General features: G+C 35.0%; 1 protein-coding gene across 6 annotated transcripts in view; it reads left to right on the plus strand.

Moving 5' to 3' along the window:
* The window catches only part of Trappc8 (trafficking protein particle complex subunit 8), a 106102-nt gene that overhangs the window by 30841 nt on the left and 49671 nt on the right, over positions 1-25590 (plus strand). For 2 of the 6 annotated variants that reach the window (XM_063231800.1, XM_063231798.1), the window contains exons 3-12: positions 1201-1290; positions 1525-1699; positions 4445-4598; positions 7360-7453; positions 8275-8534; positions 9352-9467; positions 11031-11181; positions 12397-12497; positions 15000-15105; positions 22150-22281. In XM_063231800.1, the coding sequence (XP_063087870.1) occupies positions 1201-1290; positions 1525-1699; positions 4445-4598; positions 7360-7453; positions 8275-8534; positions 9352-9467; positions 11031-11181; positions 12397-12497; positions 15000-15105; positions 22150-22281 (1379 nt within the window). Of the gene's footprint in view, positions 1-1200; positions 1291-1524; positions 1700-4444; positions 4599-7359; positions 7454-8274; positions 8535-9351; positions 9468-11030; positions 11182-12396; positions 12498-14999; positions 15106-21192; positions 21214-22149; positions 22282-25590 lie in introns of all 6 variants that reach the window. The other 4 variants (XM_063231797.1, XM_063231795.1, XM_063231796.1 and 1 more) reach the window with 4 other exon arrangements.

The raw sequence follows: 25590 nt of genomic DNA on the forward strand, positions 1-25590 counted from the left end.
TATTTCCTGTCACTCTCACTGTCATTCATCCCCAAGCCATTCCTCATGGAGAATTAATAAAACCTGGTTGGGCCCTGGGTCCTGGCCTTTGTTCCTGTCAACTACCATCTTTGCTGGACTTAGGACCCCTTGGCTCCCCATATATATATGTCTTAGTGTCTTTATTCTCACCTTGGGTTGCACTGGAAGTGGTAGATTGGAATCAATTCACTAGAATTCCAGAAACTTCTCCATGGGATTGCAAATTGAAACTTCTGGACCAGGATGAAATTGAGAAAGGGATCTCTAGACCCAGTGAAATCAAGTTTAAGTAAGTTCATATGCAAAAAGAATAAAGTGCTTACAATGAAACAAAGAGTTGACATTCTAAGAATCATCTTACATACATTTATATGAAAAATGAAAACAGACTTACTTGTATGTGACTGAGGTAAGTATCCTTTGAAATTGACATGTTGAGCCAGATACTTCTTTGTGAAATGCTGTCCTGTCTTGTGTGTTGTGAAGTGTTTTGCATGTCCCTAGAGACAGGTAGGCATCCTCTTACCTCCAGTGGTGACAACCAAACATACCACCAGATACTTACATTTGTTTTGTGGGTGTTAAAAATGAACCTGGGTTGAGAACCAGTATTCCACAATGATACCATTTGTGAAAAGGAAACAGAACTTTAGTTGTAAAGTATTCATATTCACATATATAGTATTTAAAGCATTAATTGGTGAGTTGTGGAAACATTGAATAACAGGAATAACTCAGTTTTATTTTTGTAAATATGTATATGCCGTGTATATTTGTATGAGTGGTTTAAAACTATCTGTCGTATATATCTTTTTGTGTGTAGGGTGTGGGGGTATTGAGCCCAGGGCCTTCACACTGATCTATATCCAAAGCCCCTCCCTTTCCCCCCCAAAGTCCTTTTAAAATCTTTCTATTTTTATTTTTTAAAGTAGGAAAATTTATTGAAGAAAAGGAATGGGGGATTGGAATGGGGGAATGGGGAATAGGAATAGCTTCTGAGAGACAGGAGGGGTCCAGAATAGGTGGCCTGTCCTGTGTATCTTGCAGCACAGAGATGAAAATGCTTGTTTACTGTTAGAAATTAGCTTTTATATCTTTTAAGAATATGGAATTGAAATTTTATCTGTTGTAAAATGATTCTATTGAGGAATTACAACTTTTATATGTTGTTACTTTTAGCTACTACTCCATGGTTTGAGTCTTACAGAGAGACCTTCCTTCAGTCGATGCCGGCATCAGATCATGAATTTCTAAACCACTATTTAGCATGTATCCTTTACCTTTAAGTTCACTTAAAATCAAATACTGTGCTTTGGAACTTACTAATCTGAGAAATAGTTAAGTGAAGGCAGTATTATTGAGAGGCTATAGATAATGGAGAAAATAGATTTTGTGCTTGTAAAAACCTATGAAATCAGAATTTTTAAAGCTCAGAAAATATTTTAATATGTTACTTCTTATTGGTTGATAAATGATAATTACCTTAATAAAATGGCTTACAAGGTATGTTGGTAGCATCATCTGGTGAAGCTGAACCTATGGAACAGTTTTCAAAGTTGTCACAAGAACAGCATCGAATTCAGCACAACAATGATTATTCCTACCCTAAGTGGTTCATACCAAATACACTTAAATATTATGTACTGCTGCATGATATGAGTGCAGGAGATGAACAGAGGTAAGATGTATTTTTTTACTTTTGATTTATTTTTTCTTATTTGGATATGGCTTATTAAAGCTTTGGATTTATTTTTTATTCAAGAAGGTAAAAATTGATTATAATGTGAGCTTATTACTAAAGCACTTAGCTTTATCTTTTATTCTGGAGTTATTTTTAGTAGCCAAGTAATTTAATGTTAGATTTCATGTGCTAATCGAAACTTCTTTTCAGTGTGTATGTCTTATTTATTTTGTCTTAGTTACTTTTCTGGCAGCGGAGGCAAAAATGCCCAATACTCATAATTTAAGGAGGAAAGGTTTCTTTTGCTTACAGTTTATAGAAGTTTCAGTCTCTAATCAGCTGGCTTCAAGGCAGGTTGACATGGCAGAGGGACAACACAGAGGAGAAACAGTTCTTGGCAGGTAGAAGGCCTCAAAGCACCAAGCAGCCCTCTTTCTGTCCCTTATATTCTAGCTAGGCAATACTCCTTAGAATGTGTAGCACTCACACCCTGAGAGGGTCTTTCTATTATCCACACCCAGAACTGTACCAAACCAGTCAGTGAACTGATTGAGTAATTATACATTTTTGATCTGAGCATCACACACTGTAGATCGAGGCATCTCTGAAAAAGCCCCACCGAAGACTGCATGAGACTTGGGAGAGGGACAGGAAATACACATCTAGACACAAGTCATAACACAGTCTTTGTGCAGAACTGCTTGCCGTTACACACTTGTAGATCTTGTTATTTCTTCCTTTATAAAAATTAGTTCTCGCTTTTCACTTTTCTTCTTTCCCAGTTTTCCCTCTTAACTTTTCACTGCCTGGCCTTGCTTCAATGTACTTTTTCACTGTCTCTAATATTTTTAGCCTTAGCATTCATCACAGTTCAAAAAGTACAAATTTCTTATGTTCTCTTCAGTATTTGTTATTAATAACTTGGAGTAATCTTTTTGGGATTCATAAGTGAGTTGTTTTAAAAAATAAGTTCTTAAAAAGTAAGAAATACTAAAAGCAACTTTTTTTTTAAGTCTTTGGAGTTTATTTTGGCATGTGTTTCAAGGTGTGGATCAAATTAATATTCTGTATCACACTATTACTCTGCTATCTCAGTTTTGTTTAGGTTATATAATCTTACAATCCTTTCTTGCTTGGATCCTAAAAACAAACTATCACTTATTTCTTCATTTCTTCAGTGTGGGAATTGAACCCAGGGTTTCGTGCATGCTAAGCACATGCTATATCTCTGAACTACACCCCCAGGTGCTAAACATTATCTTTTTAGTAAATTAATAAGACCAAAGAGTTACTCTGAATTATCTTTAGAATTTTTGAAACATTTGTAGCCTGCGGTTTAGGTACTGAGTAGATACAAATAATTTGGCTATTAAAATTTGTTTCTGGGGGCCGGGGATATAGCTCAGAGGCACAAGCTCCTGCCTAGCAAGCATGAGGTTGTGAGTTTGATCACTGGTTTAAAAAAAAAAAAAGTTTCTGTCAGTTGAATATAGTATATATCTTGTATCTCGAATGGTTGTAATATGGATGTTTAAGTAGTGGTTCAAATATTAAATAAGTGATTCTTGTGTTCAGTAGTATCTTGGGTAAGCAATCAGGACTTTAGTTTATTGTACTTGAATTTGTGTATGTACATACTTTCATCTGTATAAATTTTTTATAATTTTTTTTCACCAGTAATAAGGAAATGCAGTTCTTTTACTAACCTACTTTTAGGATGTAATATGATTTACTTGTTTTTATTTGTATAGTAGCAGTATTGACATCTGAATATGTTTTCAGATTTTCCAGGCTTCTGCCGTACTGGATAACAACAACAACAAAAAAAAACATTTTAAAAGCTGAGTTAGCCATATAGACCAAAATTTCATTTTCTGTAATTTGTATTGTTTGCTTCTTAGGCTGTCTTGTTATGTGAATTATGTATCAACTAGCACATTTAGCTTTTTTTTTCTCTTGAGACTGGGTGTTATGTAGTCCAGGCTGGCCTCAGACTTTTGGCGATCCTCCTGCCTTAGCCTCCCTGTTGTTGCTGGGATTACAGGCTGATGTTTAGCTTCTTAAAGTTTAGAAATCAGAATGCTTTTTGCTGTAGCTGAGAAATAGCTCGTAGATTCAGCTACAGTAAAGTTTGCAAAAAGTCAGGGTGGATTTTATGTAATGAATGCTTCACCCTTTTGTTTGAACTATGTCCTGTTTTACCTTTGGTAGTATAATTAATTTTCTGTTTTAATATTTTTTGTTCATTAATAAATGGTGTCTAAGGATTTCCCTAAGTTTAATTTCCTAAAGATGAGTTCTCATTTGATGTAAAGGGCTGATGATGTGTACCAGTGCTGGTGAACCTCTGCACAGGGTGCTGTTTGTGTCATTGAAGACTCTGAAAGTTTCACTATCACTGATGCATGCATTTAAAGCTGCTCTTTAGGAATCCACACTTTAGCACATGGAAGGCTCTGAAATAAATGTTCTGTGCTGTAAAGAAATTTGTTTTCTGTACTTTCCCTAGTTAGACCACTAGAGTTGTCTGTTTGAATAGTGAATCAGGAGTATCTTGCAGAATTTTATTTCATGAAACAAACACGCTTTGATAACTCTGCTTAAAGTGATATTCAGAATTTTGTGGTTATCATTTTAATTTTTTAACTTATTTTCTCTTTGCCTTTTTTGAGTATTAAGATCTATTGTCTTAAGATCTGCTTTCAGGTTACTACAAGGTTTTTTCCATTTTTTAAATTTTAGAGCTGAATCAATTTATGAAGAAATGAAACAAAAATATGGAACTCAGGGTTGCTATTTACTTAAAATTAATTCTCGAACGTCAAATCGAGCATCAGATGAACAGATACCAGATCCTTGGAGTCAGTATCTCCAGAAAAATAGTGTTCAAAACCAGGTATATGTAAAACACAACAATGAAGCAAACCTCAAAAGTTGTATTCCAGTATTATGACATGATAGTGTTAACTGTAGAATTTTTTTATGTCTTGATTTAGCTAGTACAATTGTTAATATTTTTTGTGCAGTCTGGCTAATTTTGATCTATCAGCTATGAGTTCTTAAATCTGTTTCAAAAGCTGTTCTTAACCAAGTACAATTCTTTTAAGATACATAATAGTGTTAAGTTGCTCTTTTTCTTAAAATATGAAAATTATACAATTAGAATTAGATTCCCTTGCAGAGAATGTTTAACTTGTCCATTTAATTCATAACGCTTACAGTCAGTTTTTTATTATCCACATGCTCTGGGGTTGCCTTCCTACGTCTCCAGTGTGTTGTTTTTATGGCCACCTTTGGAGTTCATGCTTTCTAGGTGGGTGGGTTTTTCCCCCTATCTTCTTTTGTTTTCCTTTGTTCTTAATTTTTAGAAAGTGTTATTTCTACCTTATCCCTCTCTTAATCTATCGGTCTAAACTATTGTTAATCATTGTTTTGGGTAGGTGTAAGGTTTTACATTTTATAATTGTATGCTATTTGGTAGTCAGATGTCAATTTCCTTTGCTTAGCTTCATAATTAAGAGTTGACTTTTTTTTATTTAGAAAAACAATTTAAGTAAATGGAAATATACAACTAAACTATATATACTCTTTATGTGATAATATTTTTTAAAAATAGTAATTATAGAAAAGTTTTATCAATCTAATGTAAATATTGTCTAGAAATTTATTCATATGGAATTTATAATCTAAACAGTGTTAGCCTAACATTTTACTCATTTGAGTGGTGAGATGATTGCTAACTTTCTTTCAGATTATTTTAGGGAAAAATATTTAGTAAAGAAAGAACCGGTTGGATATGAAGAAACTTTTTAAACTGGTATTTCAGGGTATTACTCAGAAGAGAAGCAATACTGAAAAGTTCAAAGTTTAGCTATCTAAGATTGTAAAAGGGAATGTAAATCAGCTTGTGTAGTGTTAAAACTTCTAATAGTAGACAGAGGTATATCAGATTCTGTAATTTAGAATCTAAAAAACCCAGGGTTGAGAATAATTTAAAGGTTATCAGACCCAATCCCTGATTTAATAATTTCCTTTAAGTGTATGAAAAACTTATCTACTGATGTTCCTTGCTCTCTTGTTAAATGATTAGACTTTTTTGGGGGCCGCACTGAGAAATGAACCCAGGACCTCATGCATGTTAGGCAAGTGCTCTATCACCGAACTTCATCTTCAACTCTTTTTTAAACATTTTGTTCTGAGACAGAGTCTTAAGTTACCCAGGCTGGGCTCAAACTGGTGGACCCTCCTGCTTCACCCTCCTGAGTAGCTGGATGTCTGAGTTACTTTTCTCTTGTTGCTGAAATAAAATATATGACACCCAAAATGAAGGAAGGAAAGGTTTATCTAGCTCACAGTTTGTGGAAGTTTCAGTCCATACTCAGCCGACTCCAGTCCTGCGTGGCATGGCATAGAAGCAACACTGCAAGGATGTGGACACAGCAAAACAAAAATCAGGGATAACAAGCCTCTTTTCCTACTTTATATTCTACACAGGGCTTCCCTCCTCCCCTCCCCCACCACAGGGAGTGTAGCGCTCACAAAATCTCCTTGCCCTCTTGGTACACAGGCTGAGGATGTTTACAAAACTAAAGACTCTGGCTCCTGCTAAGTCTCTTAAACTTCTAAACTTCTCAAATTGACACAATGTATCAACTATAACACTGACACTTTATTACTGAACATCTTGAGAATCAACCTTGTTTTTTCTTGTACACATTGGTCCTTTGTGGGGACCATATTAGGTCTCCATTAAGACAACTGTCAAATATGGATGACTAACTCCTTTTTTATTTTTCCAAGCTAAATATACTAATTTCTTCCAGTCTTTTTCACAAATGGTTTCAGATGATTTCCTCTCTTCTCTCTTCTTCTCTCCTTTCTTCTAAGTTCATAGTTTCCTTAAAATGTGACATTCAGAAGAATAGTAGCTCATATTTACAGATCTTGTGGAGTAGTTTAAGTTTTCTTTGTTGACTGAGAAACCAATGCTTTTGTATAAATAAACATTGCATTAGAGAGAGAGAGAAAGAGAGAAAGTGTGTGTTTGTGTCTTTTTGAGACAGGGTTTCACTGTGCAGTTTAGGATGGCCTTGAGCTCACTTTGTAACCCATGGCTGGTCTCAAATTTGCAGTGGTCTTCCTGCCTCAGCCTCCCAGGTGCTGGGATTACAGGCATGTACCACCATACCTGGCTGAATTAGATATTTTAAAAAAATACTTCGCTATATTCATCCCAGCCTTCAGGCCTTGTATCCTGGACTTGGGAGATTTTACACTCTTTCCTTTCTTTACCCATACTTGCCTGACTCTGATGGCCCAGCCACCCTGCTATTATTCTTTAAGCCTCATAGGCATGTATATATGTGTATATATACATCTTTATGACTGTGCATATACTTATATTTTTATATATATGTACAGGTAAATTAGACAGATTATTTTGAGTTTAGAAGAATTAGTGTAGATTGTGAAAAGGAATTCAAGAATATAGAAGATACAGTTTGTATAGAGTAAGATACATAGAAGAAGTTTGGAATTTAGAGAACTAGAAGGGGAGAGCTAATAAATGAAGCCAATAATTAGTAGAGCCACCGTAGTTGTTGATGGATTTGGTGATTAAATATAATTGCTAATGCTTTCTTATTTTATTTTGATAGGAATCATATGAAGATGGCCCTTGTACTATAACTTCAAATAAGAATTATGATAGTAACTTACTTTCATTGGATGGATTAGATAACGAAGTCAAAGGTCTTGATATACTTTCTCTTAAGTTCTCTTAATTAAAAATACATACTGTTCAACCGTTTGTTTGATACTTTTCCTTTTCCCTTCCCTCTTTCCCTTCCCTTATTCCATTCATGGGGAGGAAAAGGAGGATTGAAGACAGTGAAGGGGGTTGGGAAACGAAATTGAGATGTGTTATGTACAGGTACAGATTTCCAATGATGCATGTGATCAGTATGTATGACAAATGTGTACTAATAAAAAGAATAAAGTTAAAAGCATAAAAATATACAGTGTTGTCAAGGCACACTAACCTTAATAGATAAAAAATGGGAAAATTTTCATAACAAAAAGACAATTAGAGCAGGTTAATGTAAGATCCTTGAGTTTGATTCATGTTGGTATTTAAAATTTTGGAAGAGTAATATATCAGATTCTTTTAAAAATTTTATAAAATGCAAGGGAGATACTATGCAAGGCATCATTTTCCAACTTTACAGTTTTTGGAGTTACATTTCTGGAAATTAGTTTTGGAAATGATAGCTGTAAATGATTTTGTTGTAATTCTTTATGGCTTAATTTTACTGTTTAAAAGTAATTTTTGTATTATTTTAAGCCATATTTTTCTTTATTTCCTGATTTATCTGAATTCTACAATTTCTATTTCATGTAACAAATATTAACTGGAGCATTTTAATTTTAGAGGGGAAAATGTTAATGTTACTGTGTTTTAGACTTCTAAGATACATAGAGTTCCAACATTTTTCTTTTTTTTGTATTATAGTATGGTAGTATTTTCAGTTTTATTTTGTGTTCTGAGAGTAAAAGAAAGATCTGTTTTTCAGTAGATGGCTTACCAAATAACTTTAGAACTCACCCACTTCAATTGGACCAACCCATTGAATCTTCTAACAACGTTGATGGCCCAGATCATGTAAAATCTGCTTCATCGTTACATGAAACAAAGAAAGCCAATAGTGGAATAATTCATGGTGCATGTTTAACACTTACGGATCATGATAGAATTCGACAGTTTATACAAGAGTTTACATTTCGTGGCCTTTTGCCACATATAGAGAAAACAATTCGGCAGTTAAATGATCAGGTAAGACTTAACTTTTATTATTTTTCAGATTTAAAGTAAATTTAAGAATATAGTAGTAGAAGTTACTGAATATATTTGAAGTTTTGTTTTTAGTAATAATAATTATTATTTTTTGGTGGAAATTGAACTCAGGACCTCGTACTTGTCAGGCAGATACTGTGCCACTGAGCTGTATCCCCAGTCCTGTTTTAGAACTTACTGAAATTACTTTTCTTGCTCTTGGTTTTTTTTTTTTTTTTATCAGTACCGGGGATTGAACTCACGACTGTGTACTGAAGGCAGGTGCTTATGCTGCTGAGCTAAATCCCCAGCCCCCCCTTTTTTTTGTTTTTTTGAGATACAAGGTCAGGCTGGCCTTGAATTCATGATAATCCTCCAGCCCTTCTGAGTGCTGAGATGATAGCCATGCACCACCGTGCCCAGCTGAAATTATTCTTCAGTGATGAAATTATTTAATTTTAGAAGATATTTATTCATTTCTACTAAGATTTTACTAGCGTATTAGTTTTTTTTTCTTTCTTCTTCTTCTTCTTCTTCTTTTTTTTTTTTTTTTTTTGGTATTTTTACCGGTACCACGGATCGAACTCATGACTGCCTGCTTGCAAGGCAGGCGCTTATGCCGCTGAGCTAAATTCCTAGCCCCACTAGCATATTAGTTTTATTTTATTTTATTTTTTTTCCCTGAGTTTTAATGAAAGCATATTAGTTTTAAAAATGAACTTCATTTTTAAAGCTTTTTAGTTACTTGGATTTTTCTTTTGTATGTAAAATTGTTAAATCCTTCACAGTTGTCAATATATTTAATCTTTTTTCTTAGCTAATATCAAGAAAAGGTTTGAGTCGATCTCTATTTTCTGCAACTAAAAAGTGGTTTAGTGGCAGTAAAGTTCCAGAAAAAAGCATTAATGAATTAAAAAACACATCTGGACTGCTGTGAGTAAAATACTATTTTTGTTTTTCTTGTGTTTAAGTCTGTGAAATATTTGACTGTGTGATGTCCAGCAGAAAAGTAATTCTTTAGTTTCTTTGTGTCATATTGGTCAAAATCAAGTAGGTAAGAACAGTGATCATAAGTAAATTTTGTTACTCTCAAAAACAACTGTAAGGCTAGGCACAGTGGCTCATGCCTGTAATCCCAGCACTCTGGAGGCTGAGGCAGGAGGATTGTTGGAAGTTCAAGACTAGCCTAAGCTACAAAGTGAGCTCAAGGCCAGCCTGAACTGCATAGAGAGAGCCTGCCTCAAAAAGACAAAAAAACAAAACAAAACAAAACAAAAAAAAACCAATCCCCCAAAAACTTTTAATTGGACCTCAAAAAGTAACCTTGCTAGATATCAGAGAGTTGGGCATGGTGGCACATTCCTGTAACCCTAGCACCTGGGAAGCTGAGGCATGAGAATTGCTATGAGTTACAGGTCAGCCTGGGCTACATAGTAAATTCAAGGCCAACCTGAACAACATATGAGATCCTGTCTCAAAAAATAAAAAAAGCAATATCAGGAAAAGGCACTTTATTTTGAGTCTATTTCTCTATTTGTCAGAAGGTGGAGTTAGGTTATATATGATTATGGCTTTTAGAACGGCATGTATTTAGAAAAATTTTTAATATAAAAACCCTGCTTTAAGGGAAAATAAAATTAATCATTTTGGATTTTAATTTTTTTTGCTGATTGTAAATATATATGAGTCACCTGGAATTAGTTTTTGCTTCAAATTTGACTAAGGAGAAAATGCTTTCCTGTTGTTGAGATATTCTCACAGTTATAAATTAAATAAAGCAATGTATCATTGTTTCTACTTATTATTTTTTATTTTATTTTAATGGAAATACAACAGAATAATAAGATGAAACAAAACTGTAAGAACCCAATATTGGATTTCAAAAATAAGACAGTAGTAAATCCACCATAGTTACTATATTGCATATTGTTATCCTCTGAATAGTCGCTCAGACTACCAGCTTTAGGCTTGCAAAGTCAATTGGACACTAAAAACTTTAGGTTGTTTTTCTAAATTCAGTTGCTGTCATCTCAGTCTGTGTTCCTCTGGATCAGCCAGTTCTTTAAGGGGTGCTGGTGGTATGGCATGGCTTCTATCCTATTCTCCACCCCTGTACCCACCTTACCCCTGCTGGCGCAGCCGCAAGGGGAAGTAGGGGTGTGGGTTCTATATCTATCTATCTATATTTTTTTTTTTTTAGACAGAGCCACTATTTAGTTAAGGCTGGCACTGAACTCACTTTGTAGCCCAGGCTGGCCTCAAACTCAGGTGATCCTCTTGCCTCAGCCTCTTGAGTGCTGGAGTTACCGGGGTATGCCATCACACCTGGTATCTGTTTTCAATTAGTTTTAAAAAGTGACATTGCTTGGGGTTAAAATCTTATAAAACAGGATCAGTTTTCCTCATGATGTGAATGCTAACACAGTTTATATTTAATAGTCATAAGTTATAAATGGGTTGTAAGTTACAAATTATTTTCTTATTGTATATTTACAGGTATCCACCGGAAGCACCAGAGCTTCAGATCAGGAAAATGGCTGACTTATGCTTTTTAGTGCAGCATTATGATTTGGCATACAGTTGTTATCATACAGCAAAGAAAGATTTTCTTAATGATCAAGCAATGCTTTATGCAGCTGGTGCCTTGGTTGGTGTTCATTGTTATTTGATTGATCCTTTTAAGTGCTCTGGGAATCAGTCCTACTGCTTTGCAAGTGGTAGGCAAGTGCTGTACCACTGAGCTATATAGCCTTAGCCTTGGGCTGCATTTTAAGAAAGTAGATATTGAGTGCCTGTCTTTGGGTGCACATGGACTCCCTCTCTAGACACACATCCTTCCTTGCTCACCCATGTGGAAGCTCCACCAGATAAAAGTTCCTCTTCCTCACCTCCACCCCCACCAGATTTCCATGTTGGTATTTGTTATGTTCCTAGAAGTAACTCTAGCTATGCTATGCTGCCTGTTTAGATTGTGTAGGTCATCTTCCGAGCTATCATTTCTTGTCTTTGTGTTTTGGTAACATATATGAATAGGCTGCAAGAACCCTATTTTCCTCAAAGATTTGTTATCTTTAGGGTAGGTTTTATGAGCTACAATTATTTTATGTAGGCTATATCATTTTATAGTAGGGATACCTCATTTTCCAGTGCTATTTTCTCTGATATGTAGCAGCTATCTTTACTGAAATGTAGTATTTATAGGATAATGGATAAAATTGGAAAAAAATGTATTGTCACACAATGCATAATGATGTTTTGGGTAACAGTGGTTTCATTATTGTGCTTACAAGTTTATCACCCAGTGATGTAATCCTCTTGGCTTGTATTAGTGCACTTTGTGATGTCCACACAACAACAAAATTGCCTTGAGATGAATTTCTCAGAATGTGTCCTCTTATTAAGTGACGCATGACTGTGTAATCAGTCATTGGTTTGTTCTCTTACTCAGCATGATTTAGGGAAGAACAGGGAGGAAGTACAGCAGAAATCTTAACTTAGGTTTACTTGGTAATTCCTGTATGCCATAAACCAAAGTGTTTAATAGGTCTGTTTGGAAATCTTTTTCTTTTTTTGGTACCAGGAGTCAAACTCAGGGCCTTGTGCTTGCCAGGCAGGCGCTGTGCCACTGAGCCATATCCCCAGCCCAGATATCTCATTTAAATACTGAATCAAAGAATGAAATTTGAGTAATAAATTTTAAGATAAAAGCAAATATGTTTTTTGAGTCTCTATTAAGCAATGAAATTTATATACGTGTGTACAGTAGAATACCTCAGCTAATGTCATTTCAGTTTCTGAGCTTTTTCATTGCCAAAGAATATTTCGGTTTTTGAAGTAGTATAAATTATATCTTTTCTGTTAGGAAATGGCAGCAGTGTCAGCTTTTCTTCAGCCAGGAGCACCTAGGCCGTACCCTGCTCATTACATGGATACAGCAATTCAGACATACAGGGATGTCTGCAAGTAGGTGACTATAATATTTGTACTTTGCCTCTTTAAAGGTAAATTTGACATTTATATTGCTGTTAGTTATAAGTGAGTCTTTGTTGTCATGCCTTTAGGTTCTTAAGTCAATGAAGTCAGACAAGCTGAGATGAAAAAGTAGTTTTTTTTTATTGCTTCTTTATCTTACTTGCTTTGGGTTTGTGAATTACAAATGTGTCACATGTAATGATGAGGTTGTTTTACATTAAGTTTGATATGTATTGTGGGAATATTTCTTGTTTACCTACTTTGAAGCTGTTTTGAATTTTCTTTGCTAATTAGGCAAAATGTGAAGGGTTGAATAATAGGCCAGGAAGGGAAAACGAGGTGTGCTTTGTGTATACAGTGAGTTCTGTTAGAACTTAAAACCTGGAAGGACTGGGAATGTAGCTCAGTGGCACAAAGCCTGCCTGACAAGTGGTGCTGAGTTCAATTCCTGGTACCTCCTTACTCCAGTTCCCAAAAAAAGCCCTGTAAGAAGACTGAATAGGACCAGAAGTGGTCAGAGATTTCTGTCTGTCTGTCTGTCTTTCTTTCTTTCTTCTATTTCAGTTTTTTTTTTTTTTTTTTTGGTCTTTTTGAGACAGAGTTTCACTCTGCAGATCAGGCTGGCTTTGAGCTCACTTTGTAGCCCAGGCTGGTCTCGAACTTGTATTGGTCTTCCTGACTCAGCCTCCCAAGTGTTGGGATGGTCAGAGATTTCATATGATTTTTCGTGAGAACATCTTCAAAGAAAGGTGGTTAAAATTTGATAGTTGTGATTTACAGGAATATTTTGGATAGAGCGTTACTGGTGAAAGGAAATAGAGCTTTTCCTAGTTCAGAGGGTTTGTATCCATGGAAAGTATTAGGTGATAAATTTGGCAAAGGCAATTGAGATAAATCAGTGTGAAGAGCCTTAACTGTTGTATATTATTATTATTAGGCTGTAATTGAGTTGTTCATCAAGAAGTGGGAAATTTCTAAAATTTAAGTAGGGCCTGGATGCCAAAGTTGTTTTTTAGAAAAATTAATCTGATTTTTTCCCCTTTTTTATGGTGTTGGGGTTTGAACCCAAGACCTTGCATATGTTAACCAGGCACTGTACCGTGGAGATCCCTCTGAGACCCTTCGGCTTCCTTCCTTGCTCTGTCTCTCTCTTCCCTTTCCTTGAGCTGTGTAAATGCACTGTGTGATGTCTGTGCAAGAAAAAATTATCTTAAGATTGATTTCTCAGAATTAGTCTCCCCAGAAGCTGGGACAATGGGCCCTTCACTTTTCAGCTGTAGAACTCAGGCGTGAGAAGACAGAGATTTAGAGTTTTTTTTTTTAATTAAGATTACTGGTACATTTTAGATATGCATAATGATCACATTCATTGTAAGGAATTATAAGGACCTATTGTAAAGACCTATACATGATAAAACTCGATTCTTTTTTTTTTTCAAAACAGTTTTGACTCCTGTGAAGTAGAAATATCTGCATATTTACAGTGTAGCAACATTCATAGTTTAAAAAAAAAAACAAAACAAAACAAACTGAATTGAGGATTTAACTCAGTTGGCAGCACCTGCCTGGCAAGTGTGAGGTCCTGAGTTTAATTCCCAATAAAAAAAAAAAAAAAAAAAGAAAAAAAAATTATTGAGTGTTCAGCATTTCCCATTTTGACCAAGTGAGTTATGCTCCGCTTGGTAAGGTTGACAGTCCAGGTTAACTTGCAGTGAGATCATTTAGTAACTTTGGTTATTATCAATTGATATTCAATACAGAATTAGGGGGAAAAATACTTTCGTTGTTGTCTGCTGAAGGACTCCATATTGTTTCACACCAAGAAGGTTTTCATTATTTTAAAACTGAGTAATATAATTCTAGATTACTTGTGTATTCACAAAGAAAAACCAACTGTGTGTTTTTACAAAAAAAATTGGAAAATCACTAAGGTAACACTGGTCCTTTGTTGTCTTGATTAGAATATCTCAATGGTGTTACCAGAAGGAAAATGCCTAAATATTTCCCAGTAGCCAATTGAAGGAAACCAGGGTTTATTATGAGAAAGAAAGAAATGTGTGTGAAATTCTTACATTCTTCTCATTTAAAGTAATTTTTATTTGTTTACCAGCAGAGGTACCAGTTGAATTCTAGTTTTGTCATTCATACAAGAAATATGACTTTGCATTTCCTTCTTACTGTAAAATTACATAATGATAGAAAATTTTGATGGGTTTTAAGAACTCTCTGAAGGATTTTAGAAACTTTTTGGTAGGTTGAAAATAAAAAGTGAGGGGCCGGGAATTTAGCTCAGCAGCATAAGCACCTGCCTGGCAAGTGCGAGGTCGTGAGTTTGATCCCTGGTACCAAAAAAAAAAAAAAAAAAAAAAGAAGAAAATGAGAAGTGAAACTTCTTACTCAAAATCTGTAATTGGGTATTGCTGAACACATGGTAACTGTGATCTGCCAGGGTAGCATCATGGCTCTGATTATGCTTTGTCTGTCTTCCTTTAGGAATATGGTGCTGGCTGAAAGATGTGTATTGCTTAGTGCTGAAATTTTAAAAAGTCAAAGCAAATATTCAGAGGCTGCAGCTCTTCTAATACGGTTGACAAGTGAGGTACTGAAACTAAAGTACTTGGTGTTGTTCATTATTTTGCAAATGTGTCTTTTTTCATAAGAAAAATTATTAAGAAAGTCTATTTTTGGAATTTACAGTATTGCTATTTTTGTTTGGTGAATTTATAAGTAATTTTTTATCAGTTGAATTAATTTTATTTATATATTACTTTATTGAGTTTGTCTTAAGTGTAGTTTCTTTATAAATTAAAGGTATATATTTTAAATGTTTTTTAAAAAGTTTTTTAAAAATTTGTCTATATTTATTTTTAGATGTACTTGTTTTTTGTTTTGTTTTTGAGATGGTCTCATTGTACAGTTAAGGCTGGCCTTGAACTTTTTATGTAGCTCAGGCTGGTTGGAACTCAAGGCAGTCCTCCTGCCTCAGCCTCTTGAATGCTGGGATTATAGGTGTGAGTCACCATGCCCGGCAAGTCTATATTTTATTAACCACAGACATTATTGGGTATCTTCTATGGCTAGATTCTGTTCTGTGTACAGAATAGCTAAAACAATGTGCAAATATGTTATTCTTAATATAAAACTGGTAATTAAAAAAAGTCACTCGAGAAATTCTTTAATCTCATTTTAATGAGTATGAACTTTTAAGGCAAATCATCTTAAGCATTTAAAAAAATCTATTTTTAAATATTTCAAAAGAGAGAAAAGGTAATGTATTTTTAATTGCTGTTGAAGGTTTTACAGTAGGCCTGTAAAGAATGACAGTATTCCTTTTTGTAGGTATGATTGAAACACTTCTTTTTGGATGCTTCCTCGAGAGCAAAGAAAAAAAGTTAAGCTATCTCTTTGCCCCTTACATGTTAAAACACCTAGGGTTCTCATGCTTAAGTCACTGCACTTTCTAGACACTTGAGTTGAACTTGTTCACAATCCTGAGTTTCACTGTCAACTTTGACCCCATTTGTAACTTCTAGTGCTCTACATTGGTATGGGCAGCTGTTTTTTACATTTACATACTTGCATGTTTGCAAGGTATCTTAAATTAATACATCAGTAAATTCCAGATTTCTTACAGACACTTGTGGATTTTATGTTGGCACTAGCCAGCTGTCTCTGTTTGCTTGCCCAGAAACTGCCTGAGATGCTTCTGTATTTGTACAGTCTGTGAGCAATACCGTGGGGCCGCGGGAGGTTTTCTTTTTTATTTTCTGAAACATACTTTCATTTCTATCTCAAATACTTCACTGACACCTTCCCCTGCTGTCCTTTCTTTCTTCTACAGTACAATCCTAGACCACATCTTTCTCTTTTTCCTGGACCGTGGCCCTTTTCTTCTTGCTTCATCTAATTTACTAATCCTGATATTAGTCTGTCCTGATGGTCTTTCCCACTAGGTTCTGTTTCTTTTGTACTCATATATAATGCTATAAAACCTTCTTATCAGCTGGGTGTGGTGGCACACTTCTGTAATCCTAGCACTTGGGAGGCTGAGGCAGGAGGAGCGTTGCAAGTTCGAGACCAGCCTGGGCCACAAAGTGAGCTCAAGGTCAGCCTGAAGTGCATAGTGAGACCCTGTCTCAAACAAACAAACAAACAAACAAAAACAAGCCAGACAAACAAACCCTGCTTGTCTTATTGTATTATATTGGAAATTAATTAGTTCCTCAAGGGCATGGAAATGTGTTGCCTTCCTCACTTACCTTCCTAGTACCTAATGAAGGGCTTGGCACATGATACATATTCTGTACGTGTTTGTTGAACTGAACATGAATTATTCTAAAAATGTTTCTGTAGAATACATTAGTCTCCAAGGGTGATATTTCAAATGCTTAATAATTGACATTTCATGAACACCAATTTATAAGTATGAACAGATACCAGATGCAGACTATCTGGTAGTGCTGAGTATATGTTCTTGACTGTTACGAAGATAACCTGGCCTTGAGTTTGAGTGTGTTCCATGTATTCCAAACTAAGCATATAAGTGAATGTTAAAATAATATATGATCCAGGAGCTTGAGTAAAATTTATTTTCTTGCTGAAATGCTTTTAATTGCCTTTTTAACCACTTGTCAATAAAGTTTGTTTAGAGCAAATTTTGCTTGCATTATAACTGTACTATTTTCTGTCAGTTTTTTCTCTTTTCACTTTTCTTTCTCAAATCTGAATATTTATTTTGTCATGAAAGTCTAGAAGATATGTCATTGCCATTCTTTTCCGTGGGTAGCAGGTGAAGCAGATACTGGTACATTTTCCACAAATTGTGATTCTTCTTGGGCTCTTTTGTAACATTCATGTATTTCTTTATAATACTTTGAAAATAAAGATTGCTAGACATTGTATATAAAATTATATTAAATCTTAACCAATAATTTATCTTGTGTACTTTTATTAGAAAGGGTATATTACACAGTAAATTGAAAAATGTATTGATTTTGGGGGATAAAGAACATTGCCTTGACATTGGTGAATTGTGTTCCTTAGATATTTGCTAATATAAGCATAATAAAATCAGCTATGAGGCTGGTAAAAAGAGTTGTGCTTTGCCTTTGGCACTGCAGATTTATAGATAAGTAAATTCTGCTGTTTTTCACTCTGGGATTTAGAAGGGCAGCACAAAGCCAGTCTATTGATACCTATGGCGCTTAACCATCACAGAGGCCAATATACCCAAATGTGGTGCTTGAGACATACCTGCTGTGTTGTGTTGAGCACTTCTTCCCGTCTTAGAACCCTTTTCGTCTTTGCTGTGTTTAAGTATAATGGAGCAGCTTCTAGGGATAGAAACAGGTTCTTTGTGGTGTAAGTTTCTTGAGCTGGGAGTAACTATAGCTGTGGGAAATTGGTCAGCTGGGAGCACCTTTCCTGTTAACTTTTCAGTTATGTACAAAGTTTAAAGTCTTTTGTTTGAAAATGCTCTTAATTTGCTGTAACTGGTACCTTTAATAAAACTTTGTTTCTGTGAAACACTTATTGAGGCCTATTTTAGTCTGTTCTGTGTTGGTGGAGCAGAGTGCGATAGGCTAGGCAATTCATAAGCAGTGGAAGGCTTATTTGGTTCGTGGTTCTGAAGATGGAAGTCCAAGGTCATAATACCAGCGTCTAGTGAGGGGACTTCATTCTTCTTCATGTTGGGATGAAAGGTCAAAGAATGGGAGTACGAGAGCAGGAAAGGGAGGGTACACTGGCACTCATTGATTGTAAATCTACTTTCCAGAAAATCCACTCCAGTAATAATGATGTTACTCCATTCATATGGACAGAGCCAACACATGAAATTTGGGGATAGCATATCAAAGCCTCTACTTCAGAGTATTTTTTCCTGAACAAGTCCTCATATTTTAAGCTACTGTAAACTTTTCATGTTTCGTTAAAATTATCTCTTGGCTGCGGCATAATTTTCTTAGGCTTGAGGTACTGCTTAAGTTGACATTGCAGTTTTTTTATGCCTGTCTCTCTTTCTCTCTCCTTCTACCTATCTCTCTCTTTCTCTTCCTCTCTCTCTCTCTCCCTCCCTCTCTCTCTCTCTCATCTCTCAATCACAGATAGGAACTGCCTATATTAAAATGATATTCTTCAGTTATCAGTCTCTGCTTTCAGGATTCAGTCATCACATTGTAAAATCCTTTGACTTTTCCCTGCCATCACTGATGGTGGTGGTTGTTTTCAGGGCCATCTTAATGTTTTCAGAACAATTGTTTTACCACTTTGGGTTATTGGAGGATCTAATAAAATTAAAGCTGCAGTGAGATATGAAGGCAGAATGTTCAGCTCTGCAAACTGATTCTCACCAGTCTGTTCTATATCAGAATTTTGTTCTGTCTAAATTAATGCATTATGTGAACTTCTAGGTTTCTCTTGAATTGACTAGTCTTTGAGTTCAGGTTTGAGAATACTGAGGGTTTATTGTGCTATGTTGGCTTTTAGTGGATTGATTGTACTTAAAGTTCATTTACAAACCATGACAAATATTTAGGGCATCTTCCTTGTTTTAATTAGAATGTTTAGGATTTCTGTTCCAGTTTATAGTTTAATGGTATTACCCTGTATGTGTATCTCTGTGCATGCATTTGTTAAGAATAAACTTAAGAAATTTGTAAGATTTATAAAAGCTGAAACTATTTAGAGACCTAAATGAAACTGCAATTACCAGCTGTGGATACTAAGTATATAATGAGGCTACAGAAATTAAGCTGTTTGAAGTAATAAGGGTAGACAAATACATGGAATAGAAAATTAAATACTGCATTACGATTAAGGTTTCATTTAAAATCAGTGGGACCAGGTGTGATGGCATAAACATGTGGTCCCAACACTTGGGAGGCTGAGATAGGAGGATTGCTGTGAGTTCAAGGCCAGCCTAGACTGCATAGTGAGACTGTCTTGGGGGAAGAAAAAAAAAAACTCTGTGGAAAGTTAAAGCTATTTTTTGAATGATATTTGACATCTAGAAAAACTATTAAAAAAACCCAAACTATTTGGTTTGAAATTCTACCTTATTTATACATGATAATATACTACATTTAAATTAAACTATACTTTTAAAAATGCTATCAATGTGATACAAGAGATTTTACAAAGATAAATATATATTGATGTAGCATCTTGAATTTCTATTGGAGAAAGAAAATATCAGAATATTTTTTAAAGTCTGAGAATAATAGTATCCTTTCTTAGTTTGATACATTATCTTGAAGCCATAAAAGCAGAAATTGACTACAAAAGATTAAAATCTTTCATGTCAAAATTGGGAAATAATATTTGCAAAATGTATGACAAAGGACTAATATTGGCTAAGTATACACGGGGCTCTCACAACCTTGAAAATCACAAAAACTCATAAAACAGTATAAACTGGCAATTCACAGGAAAAAATACAAAGATCTCCTTAATTTATGAAAACACATTGTAACTTTTGTTAAAGGAAAATATGTTAAGGAACAAGGTATCAATTTTCTTTTAGGTACAAAAAATTAAAAAGAAAGATTTTCCACTGAGTATAGTAGAAAACATGAACTCATTCTCTGTTGATGAGGTATATATTGATGCTAACTTTCTTTTTTTATGGTACTGGGGCTTGAACTCCCAACCTCGCACCTTGCCAGGCAGGTGCTTAATGGCACTGAGCTAAATCCTCAGCTCTGATGCTAACTTTTTTGGTAGAAGTTTGACTGCCTAGATTAAAATTGGAACTATAAGCATATCTCTCAGCATTAACTCTGGTTCTACTTCTAGAAATTTGTCTAATAAAAATGTTTGAGTAATTACCCAATTTTTTGAGACAGTGTCTTGCTTTGTAATTCAGGCTGACTTTGAACTCACTATGTAGCTAGGCTGGCCTTGAACTAGTGGCAGTCCTCTCGCCTCAGCCTCCTGAGTGCTGGGATTACATGCATGTACTACCATAGCTAGCCTTCAGATGTTTTCATTTAGATACTTACTGAAGTGTTTTTTTGTAATAACAAAAAAAGAAACTTTTATCAGTGAGGTGCTATATTAATAAGTTGAGTACAGAATAGATTTAAAAGAAATGAGAAATATAATGTCTTAAAAAGATGCCTATAATATTAAGTGAAAAAGGCATGATACCACCTGTGTGTAGAAATGTGTATATGTTTTTATGAAGCAATCAAACTGGCATGTAAGCATACGTACTTGGAAGTAAAGAGTGGAACACATTGGCACTACACTAGAAACAATGATTATACGTCTGCCAGGGGAGGTGAAGCTTGGGATGGGAAAGAAAAGTATTCACTTTTGTTTAAATAGTCTTTTAAAAACACATTTAATAGTTTTTAAAAAGAAAATATTTTTCTAAAAAGTTAAAAAGGTCCCAAGATCCCCTAAATCATTCTGACATAAACCCTTTGTTTGAAACTATGCATTTATTATATATTTCTGATGTTTCTGCTTACTAGATTTTGGATCTTAATTCTTAGTGAAATGACCAGATCATTTAGTTTTTGTTGCGAGGATGTTGAAATAATAGCTATCAGTTATTTACTGAATGCATTCTAGGAGGTTATAGTTTATGAACACTTTTTGATGTAACTATAATTTGTTGAAATTATTGCACTTAAAGTCAATGTTTTCTGTTTTCAACTTTCCCTGGGGAAAATAATGGCAGCAGAACACATGGAAGGGCATGGTAAGTTCAGCTTGAGACTAGCTGAAAACCTAGAGAAAGTTTTGATGAAAATGTTGATATTTAAATTGGCAAACCTTCAGTACTTTCTCAGGTATCTGTGAAGTGATGACTTAATTTGAAAGATTGTCTTCATGATGTGAATGTAGTATGTAGTTTTTGTAGATGTTGTGTTGTAGGGGTCAGTTGAAGTGGAAACTAATTTGAGTTGTGCTGTTTACTAATGTACCATAGCAGGTGAGACAGTCTTTGAATGGGAAGCCTTCTGAACTTTTTAAAGAAAATCACTAATTTTGGTTTTCTTTGAGCAAAAATGTATTCCTTTAAATACAAGCTGCTTTGCAGAGAATACAGTGGTAGATTAGATTATTTCATACTCTAAGCACATCCTTTTGTGTTTTTTCCCGCCTTGGATGGATAGAAATATGCTACTGGAAGTTCCAGACTTAATTCAGGAAGAAGTCAGACTGTATACATCTATTTTTTTCTATTGCTGTTTTCTGGTTTATCTTTTATCAGTTTACCTGTGTTACTTTCCCTGTTTAAATAGTTTTATGTCATTTGAGAAGGGATTACAGTTCTTTAGAAGTTTGTTACATGGTACCTGTCATAATCAGGCATTGGCTTTTATGAAAAGTATAGTATTTTGTGGTAAAAATGTTACTTTGAATGTTTTAAAACAAAATTTGTGCTTATTGGAAGACTTAAGGTTGATTTGTTCTTTTATATATTTGTTGCAGTTTAAATGTTAAATATAAATTATGGAAAGTGAATGCTTTTTAATATTCCTTTATATATTTATTATAGATTAGTAAATATAAATTATCGAAAGTAAATACTTTTTAAAAATTTTTTTTTAAAAGTAAATACTTTTTAACAGTTTTTTTTCAAGTTTTAATTTTGTGAAACTAACTGTTTTTTCTTTTAAACATTCAATAGGATTCTGATCTTCGAAGTGCACTTCTTTTGGAACAGGCTGCACATTGCTTTATAAACATGAAGAGTCCCATGGTTAGAAAGTACGCGTTTCATATGATTTTGGCAGGACATCGCTTTAGTAAAGCAGGGCAGGTAATTGTGTTTTCTTTAAATCAAAAAGTTGTTACTCATGAATGTATTTTGTCATGTGTGTTTATCCTAAAAGTTGAAATAAATTTTGTTCTAGGGTAATGGATAATATTGGTAAAGGCATGTGATTTTTGGTGAATCTGAGTTTAAAAAATCTTGATTTTTTTTCATAGCTTAAATCTGGTTGGTTTTGCTTTTTTATTGGATATATTTATAAAATATGTGACTTTACCCAAGTTTCTATGAAGTGAAACCAAATCGTAAATGTGAAGGGCCACTGTGCTTTCAAGTAGTGCGGAGTGCTTCCTGCTTGATGCCTCATCCTCTGTTGTGCTAATGGAGGGCTTTATAACAGTGTGGATCAAATACGTAATGGGTGAAAATCTGTCTCTTGTCTTTTTCGTTTTTGTTTTTATCGGTACCAGGGATCGAACTCACCACTTCCTACTTGCAAGGCAGGCGCTTATGCTGCTGAGCTAAATCACCAGCCCTTGTCTTTGGAAGGAATTGAGTTGGAAGGAGCATTGTTGATTTAGATGGATTGCTGTAGCCACAATTGTTCCTACAAGCATTAATTGGAGAAACTGGGCTGATGATTTAGCTCAGTGGCGTAAGCGCCTACCTGGCAGGTGCAAGGTCATGAGTTCTATCCCTGGTACCAAAAAAAAATTGGAGAAACGGCTGGATGCTGAGAGTAGAAGTGTTATTGAGGTGGTGGTTTACTATAAATACAAATAGAAATGTGGGTTGAATAATCATCTCATATTCCAGGTACTAGATGCTGAGCATATGCCCAGAAAATCAACATAGTGTTGTCTTTTAAGAAACTTTTTTAGTAGAGGAGTATGCAGTTAAAAAAAATTCACATGTTTTTATGAATGTCTCTAACATTTTTATAGGTAAACAAAGCATGCTGCTGTTTAAAAATGCATGTTGTTTTAGAGGTACAAAGAAATAATGATATTCAAAAATTCCTCTTAATGTAAAAATGTCCCAGTTTTTAAAAGCAAACATTTTAAGTTTGGATTTCTACCTTTATTGTAAATTTTAAAATCTTTAAAATATTGATATAGATCAAATGTCTTTTATAGTAAATGATATATCCCACAGTTAGAATATCTCAGGTTCTATGGTGGAGAAAACAAGAAAACCATGATGCGTTTTTTCATAGTCCTTTCATAGTAAGGGACAGTGTATCTTCAATATCCCAGTATATATCTCTGCTTGCAAAGTTTTCTATTTTAAAAGAGACAAATTGTATTCAACACTCAATTGCTTGTTTAAAAAGTTTAACAGTGGCTGTCATAATGCATCTTATTATCTTAAAAATAGCTATCCAGACATCAGACATAGGTGTGCAAAGCTAACCAAGCAGTATAGGAACTAAGTCTGAATGTTAGGTGTCTGACCTCTAATTTGTACTATATCTGTGACTCCTGCATTTGTTTTGGGTGGGCTGGAGATCTGAGATTGTACTTTATTCCTTCGTCTTGACATTTTTCTGTGTATTTCCAAATCAGCCCATTGCTGCATTACGGATGTTTCCTGCATTGGCTGCCAGTCCCTTGGTGTAGGAGATTGGGCTAGGCACCTGGGTTCCTCTGATCCGAGGTTCCTAGAATGGTGGAGAGGGCAGGGCAATGGTTCACCAAATCCACCATAGTGGCAGCAGAGCCTTAGGACATGGCTTCTTTTCCAGTTCAGGGCAGGCTTACCAGGTATCTGGGCCTCACTGGGAAGGAGCTTCTGGGCATGTAAAACTACCATAGTTTGCTTATCCATTCTGCAGTTGATAGGCAAGCTATCCCTGCTTTTTTCTGGTTCCCTGTCTAGTAGAACATTATTCTCTCCTTGGACTTTCAGTCTGTGAATTTTCTTTTGAGTTAAATGTGTTTCTTGTACATATAGCATTTTGATGGCTTTTGTTTCTTGATCCACTCTGCCTGTGTTTTTTTTTAATTGGTGAATTGAGGTCATTTACATTAATGGTTATGACTGATATATATTGGTTTGTCTTTGTTATATTGGTTGTCTACTTTTCCCCTCTGTTTAATTGCTTGCCTTGCTTGGTGATTTCTTTCTGTTGATGTTCTTGGAATTGTGGTCATTTTTATCTCTTTCTAGAATATCTTTTAGTACTGTTAGTAGGGTTTGTTTGCTGGTCATGAATTTCTTCAGTTGTTCTTTGTCATGGAAGTATTTTATTTCTATTAATTTTGAGAGATAGTTTTGCAAGGTACATCAGTCTGAGCTAGAAGTTATTTTCTTTTAGGACTTGAACTACTTCACTCCAGGCTCTTGACTTGATGCTTTGTGCTGAGAAGGCTGCCGTGGTTCTGCTGGGCTTTCCTTATAGGTGACCTGTTTGTTTCTCTAAAAGCTTTTGCTGTTTTGTTCTTAAGCTGAATTTCTGGGATCTTGGTTACTATATGTCTGTGTGTAGATTTAATTTGGTTATAGCTAGTTGGAGTTCTATGCCTTACTTAGCTGTATGTCAGGTCCTTTTCCCATGCTTGGGAAGTTTTCTGCTATTATTTCTATAGTCTTTTTATGTCATTTAGGTTGACTTCTGCTTTTTCACTGACACCTGTCAGTCTTAAATTAATTTTTCTGTGCATCATCTTGCAGCTGTTATTTCCTGGTTTCTTGTTATTTTTAAGAGATCTTCCCTTTTGCAATTGCTATTTGCAATACTGTCTTCAAGGTCTGAAAGTCTGTCTTTGGTCTCTTTCAGGTGGTTTTGCCAGCTTTTGTATGGAGTTTTTAATGTCCTGGATATCTCTTTGAATCTATTTCATGCATTCTGTTTTTTTCCTATATTGATCATTCAAGTTTCCATCATTTTCCTGTGTTCCTCTTTTTTTTTTTTAAATTTATGTTTTTTTTTTTTTTTTTGTCTTTTTTGAGACAGGGTCTCGCTTTCCAGTTCAGGCTGGCCTTGAGCTCACTTTGTAGCCCAGGTTGGTCTCGAACTCGCAACGATCCTCTCACCTCAGCCTCCTGAGTGCGGGATTACAGGCATGAGCCACCACGTCAGGCTTATGTCTTCTTTAGATATGCTCAGAAATTCTTTCTTTTCTTTTTTTTTTTTGGTACCAGGAATTGAACTCACAACCTCACTTGCCAGGTAGGCACTGAGCCACTGAAGAAAATCCCCAGCCCCAAAATTCTTTCATTGTGGTTTTCATTTCTTCTTTTTACCTGAGATACTGTTTTTGATCTGATTTCTTTTACAGCCTTGTAGAGTAGTTTCTTTACTTCACTTGCCATCATTTCAGAAGCGTCAGGTGTGCGACTTCCAGTTTCTTCCAT

This window comes from Cavia porcellus, unplaced genomic scaffold (genome assembly GCF_034190915.1).
Source record: "Cavia porcellus strain 051 isolate PalLab524CR breed Dunkin Hartley unplaced genomic scaffold, mCavPor4.1 scaffold_20, whole genome shotgun sequence".
NCBI classification, from domain to species: Eukaryota; Metazoa; Chordata; class Mammalia; order Rodentia; family Caviidae; genus Cavia; species Cavia porcellus.